At 48.2% G+C, this 6000-nt stretch overlaps 1 protein-coding gene across 1 annotated transcript; it reads right to left on the reverse strand.

Annotated features, from left to right (window-relative positions):
• Positions 1–1231: 1231 nt before the first annotated feature.
• On the reverse strand, positions 1232–1647 carry HOO65_011142 (Cytochrome c oxidase assembly protein COX16, mitochondrial; the record flags this gene model as incomplete). Its single annotated transcript, XM_071006223.1, has 2 exons — positions 1232–1315; positions 1384–1647. The coding sequence occupies 2 exons, from the start codon at positions 1645–1647 to the stop codon at positions 1232–1234; spliced, it is 348 nt and encodes a 115-aa protein (XP_070862964.1).
• Positions 1648–6000: the final 4353 nt, after the last annotated feature.

A 6000-nucleotide genomic window follows, 5' to 3' on the forward strand; every position in this document is an offset into this window, starting at 1 on the left:
AGAGGATTATGCATGCAACGTGCAGCGGGGGATGGCCTAGATCAAGTTCGGCCTCCAGCATCAGCTCCAGCTCTTTCTCAGGACACGCATACATGTGTAAATGCCCACATCCATGTCTCTCGTTGCGATCATCAGGGTCCTCTTGCTCGCTTAGCGTAACACAAATACAATGCATACATGGACAACGCATGTATGTACATTATCCCTTTCTACTCCGACACAAAAACGATAGAACAAGCCAAATCTCAGAAAAGCCACTACTTCCTGGCGTTGGGACTGGCAGCGCAAGGGATGCAGCCAAAAGAAACATCCTGGCTGCTATCTAGTACACCCCCGTGATGTGATCATCAGATTGGTCTTTCTCATAGTTGTCATGGGCTTTTGTTTTTCGCGTCTTGCACAGTTTGGTAAGATGTGATGGACTTGGTGCTGATCATTAATTCTATCAACGCAAGGGAGAGACAAGAGGAGAAGATTTAAGAAGAATACTTCTGTTTATGAACTTTTTTTTTCTGTCTTCTTCATCCTTCATGTCTTTCCTTTCTCGGCGAGGGTGATGGACGAGGTGTAGAAGTAGTAGCCATCGAGTGCTGTAGGACACATCTAACAACAAGTTCATAATCTTGACTTTAATTAGCAGTGCGTCTCCCTTAATATCAATGTCTTTCTCTTTGTTGGGGCCACTTTTCTGGTTTCTTTTTGTTAGCTGCTATCTTGTGTTTCTCGCTTGTCATCTCGGCCGATAGGACGGGCCTGTAGAGAGCGGAGAAGCCGTGGCCTGAGCCGGACGGGCAGGCTGCGGTTTCGTCTGTAGGTACTTGCAGTGACTTGCGATAGCGTGTAGCAGCGTATATTGGCGGTAGTTTGGTATTGCAGTGATGTGTCCAGACAGAAGAATCATCATCTTGATGGCACATAGCACCCTTGTATCCGGTGTGGCTTCGCAAAGGGATGACAGAGTCAGATGGACAGCAGACGACTAGGCCATATAGCTGAGAGACCATGAGAAACAGTGAGGCTTTTGAAAAAGAAAGTTTGGTGACGATGCCCATTGCAGTGATGTTCTCTACGCTGGGGTCTAGACACAAAGAAAAGGGGGATTCTCTAGATGACTGGGCAAGGGGATGTTTCCTGCTTGGGTCTGCCTATCTCTATAGGCCGTCGTTGTGCTGTGCCTTTAGTTCAGCACTTGTAGCCTTTGGCAGCTAGATCTGGCTCAGTGCATCTGTCTTTACATTCTGCCATCTGGCTCGCCGGGTAGCCGTGGTGCACGCTTCTGGGACCAATTTTCCAGATCTTTGTCTGCACAGAGTTTCTGTATTGCGCAAGTTAGCTGAGCAGCCTTTTCCTCATCATCCTAGACTCTCTCTGCCATAGACATACCTGATACTCGTCTTCCCACGACACCTTGCGAGACGCCTTCCGCACATCATCCAGCTTGTCCGGCAGGACCTGGCGGACCTTGCGGTCATGCCGTTCGTATCGCACCGCCGTGGCACATGTCAGAACAAATGAGCCAGCTGTGATGACAAACAAAAACGGCAGCCCGAACAGTAGGAACGGGTGCCTGCCAATGGCCTGGCGGTACCGGCCGGCCGCCGTGTCCATGTCCCGGGCTGAGCGGAACTTTTTCTGCGTAAATGCCATATTCAGACACAGGAAAGAGGATGCCGTATGATGTTTGTCGAGTTGATAGCGCTGCGTCAGCCACTCTCTAGTGTATTAAGGCACCAAATCTTGTGATCCAAGACGGGAAAGTGGACTTGTTGCGGAGAATGTACCTACGAGGCAGAGTCTCGGCTAAACACATGATGCTCGACTCAGATCCGACTCACGGCAAGGCTCATCCTGTTTGAGATGAGCACATCACGTGATATAACAAAAGACTGTATAACCCTAGAGCGTATAGTGGCGCTAACCCTCGGATAGAAGCCGTCTCTGCCCTCTCGCTTAATACTGCCTGTTTCAGCGCCACGAGTAGCCACAATCTCGGTCGAATCATCGTAATATCACGCCACACCTCCTTGGAGCTTTGACCTTGACGACAAACCTAAAACTTGGAGACGAGAAATATTAAAGTGAGGCTTTTGCAGAGCCCCTTTTCGTCATGCTCCAGCTACTAGTGCTATTGCCCATGATTACAAGGGAGCCTGAAGCCAAGCGAGAAAAGCGAATATGTAACTTGGAGACAAGGCTTGGTCCTTGGTTTCGGTGCAAATGAAGACAAGGCACGTGACTATGCGAGAAATGAAAGCGAGTCACATGATTAAACCTGTATAGGGTTGCAGGTTGGGGGAGGGGGGGGGCATCCAGGGTTGAGAGATGGAAGCGGAATCAAAAAGGCCTGTTGAGGAGAGTCGGATAAGCTTGGGCCTTGCGGAGTGGAAGAGCCTGCAGAGAAGCCTGAAGAAGCCTGAAGAGAGGGGGAGATGAGGAGAAGCGAAGAAGGCTGATCAGGTTAGGCCGGGTTGCACGAATTACCCGAGTATTACCCGATGGTGGTCTCGGCCCCTGATTGGCGGCTGAGAGGCAAATAGCAAAGAAGAAACCTGAAGTTGGGACGGATTTGGCAACACTAGGACGAACAAGCGAATGGGCTGGTCTGGAACGAGAGCATAAGAGTAGAGAGCTCGGGTTTACTGTATAGCAGTGTTTGCCGCCGAGATAGCGAATGGATCTGACATGTGGTAGAGGACAAGAGAGAGGACAAGATAGAAAGGACAGAGATGGTGGTGTGGTATTGTTGCCACTGCACAGGTAAAAAGGCCTGGCTGGCAGACTTTTGGCCAGTCGGTTGTACGGGATGGCAAGTGTACGTGCTGTGTGCTGTGCTGTGCTGTGCTGCGTTGGCTATTGCTGATTTGTGTACGTGTACTTACAGCATGGGAGCCCGGCGTATAACAAAGCTGAGCGAGAGATGGGGCCCAGTCGACTATTAGGCCGCTAAAAGCGGGCGCAGGTTTCCAAGAGCTTCTTCGAAATTAATAAAACAGAAAAAGACCAAAAGAGGACAGCAGCCATGCCAGCACGGCGATACCAAAGCTAACGACGGTCATGACTAGGGCCCGTATGCATGCCTCTCTCCTCCCGCGTGGTCTGATCCTGGAGTACCGGCTTCAGGCCTTCTTACATGAAGGCAAACATGGACAAGCTTCCCAGCGAAACTTGTACAGGAGTAGAGGTACATCGCGTTAATGTACTTGCATTGTGCATTATTCATAGTGTAGTGTACCCTGTACTTGGCTCCATTGCAGGCCTGTAGTGTTGCTGGCCTGTACCTTGTACTCTGGAGCTGGACGATTGAGCTGGGTTGTACGCCGCCACGGCACGACCGCTTCTCAGGCTTCGACCAATCTTTACTCCTTTTTTTGTTTCTTTTTATTTTCGCAATTTATTTCCTTCTTTTTTACCTTCCCTGTTTTGTCTGGTCTTGATCTTCTCTGGTCTGATCTGGCCATGGGCCTTCTTAGGTTATCTAGCTTTTCTTTTTTCTTGCCCTGCGTGCTATAAGAAAACCAGGTGCTTAGACGGCAATATAAGAGAAAACCCAGCAGCATTTCCTTTCCGTCTTTCTCTTCTTTCTTTTTTTCTTCCTTTCTTCCTGTAGAAGCATCCGTTTCTTTGTTCATCCTTGTTGCGTCCTGAAGTCTCCTCTAATCACTCTCTCTTCTATCTACCTACTATTCGTGCAGAACTCCAACGTCTCGCAACCATGAGTAAAGACTATCCCTGCGCCAACTACTACGTAGGTTCTTGCATATCCAACTGATGCGTAGAATCATAGCCGCTATAAATAGCTACAATCTAACTTGCATCTCATCTTTTCTCTAGGGCCACATTCATTGCAGCAATCGCGTCACCGGCTTCGGCGACCGTTGCAAGTTATGCACTGTAAGGCGTTCTCTCTTGGCTCTCTTAGTGATGGAATGAAGTAATACTCACGCAGTTTTCTTGACGAACAGCTTATGAACGAGGGCGCTTCCATGAACCCCGACCTGCTGAACAGAGAGCAGCGCTTCCATGGCGTGCCACTTGACTCTAGCCACGGCCATTCGCAGAGACACACACATTTAGTAGCAAGCGATGGCCGGGCGGCACACATGCAGCACGCATAGATGGGTGCGACTGCATGCTGATATGCAACTTTGCTCATCTCTTTTTCATTTTCTTTTTCCCGTTTCTTTTTTTGCATTGCCATATACACTACACGCCCTAGGCTTGGGCTTAACCTTTCGGCCGGACAACAGAACACAACAGACCCAGATAGTTTAGATAATAACACTTGATCAATCTTTTCTTCTTCTCCACTCGCAGCACTTTATAGCTCGACGATTCCCGTTAGTTCGTGGTCACTATTCGCTTATGCTTCGCCGTGACAGGAGTGATTCTAGTTACACCATGCCGTGTTACATGACATATAAGTGGGACTAACTAGCGTAAGCTTTGAGAGCTTGTCAGAACCTTTCTGACCTGATTTCAGAGCAGTATTTGTGTAGCTTTTCTCAGCTACGAAAGATCCTCTGTTGTTACCGCCGAGATTAAGAGATCATAGACAAAATATCCCATACTTGTGTGATACTTTTACGATCGCAAGACTATTTACTGTCTGACAAGAATGAAGAGGGACCGGACAAAAGGGAAAAGTCCCGGGCTATCGCCGATAACGTCTCGTTACCTATTATCGATCGTATTGCCTCACTGGGTACCTCATTTCATGCCTTACAGCAGATAGGGATATCTGCAAGCAAGCACATGTGCTGAGTTCTTGTCCCACAATCGTAAGCGCTTACGGACATCACATACTGCGAGCGAAGTAGTACGACCTCGCCTATCAAGATTTTGAATGAAATCTATACAGATTTCGACCGGCAGCTGTATTGACCCATCGGCCTAGCCGTGCAGCAGTTAAACGTTTAGATGTGATGGCCAAGTTAAGCATGTATATGTACATGCCAGTTGAGCAGCAGGCACTTGCTAACAGCTCCGATGGCTTATTGGCAATTGCAGATTAAAGGAATGATGCGCTGCCAGTGCGCAATGATTCTAAGCAAGCTTCTAATCAAGCATGGCGAATGGGGATACTTCCTGAATAGCTATTTTATGAGTATCCCGCCATCATTAAAAAAAGATTACCACTTAAGCCGATGATGCAATCCAATGAAAGACCATCAAGGATATCAGCCCCAATTGAGAACTCAGTGGTAGAACATGAAACAGTCCGCAAGGCTGCTTTCCGCTGCAGGAACTCGGCTGTGCTTTTACGGAGCTACCATTGTCTTTAGCCTACAAATGTAAGGAAGAGCACACCGCGGATACCCATATCAGCAGATAAAAACACTAGAAGTTGAATCGAGCATGGCTTGTGCAGGCGCAAGAAGCAAGAAGCAAGAAGCAAAAGATAGATGTATCAAGGGGGGAGGGTGGGTACTGGAGCTAAGAGAAAGCCAGGAAGGACACCCGAGGAGAAGAATGCTCAATTTTGTGGTGCGGTTGAGTGGAAAGTAAGAGATAAGAGCAAAGAGACGGGAGACGGGAGACAAATGCTTATCCGCATTGCGCAATGTCAGAGGCTAAAGAATTAGTGAAATGGCGCGGACCCAAGATATTGAGCCGTGTTTAGTAGGTTGTCATGGAGGATTATCTGCGGGAAGGATCCCTAGCTTGAGCGTGCTACACTTTACCGGATCACGTGACTGTACTTACTAATCCGGTGAGAAACCTGTATCTTATCGCACACCGAGAAATATTGGCCGAAAAAAATAGATCCTAGAGTCCCTGAATGCATGGTAACTTTGATCGCTGCTAACTACTGGTGCTACTTTATTCTTCCGTTTTACCATTTTTTGCTGGATTTTGGCTCTTCCCTCAATTGAGGCTTTTATATCGGCCGTCTCAGTTGCATACACCTAAAAACAGTCGGTCAATCAAGCGCAACTTTGCCTCGACTGCTACTCATTGCCGAACCACTCAGTCACCTTCCCCTCGTCACGCTCGCACACC

The sequence above is a fragment of the Ceratocystis lukuohia genome, assembly GCF_044167205.1.
Source record: "Ceratocystis lukuohia strain C4212 chromosome Unknown Supercontig1_pilon, whole genome shotgun sequence".
NCBI classification, from domain to species: domain Eukaryota; kingdom Fungi; phylum Ascomycota; class Sordariomycetes; order Microascales; family Ceratocystidaceae; genus Ceratocystis; species Ceratocystis lukuohia.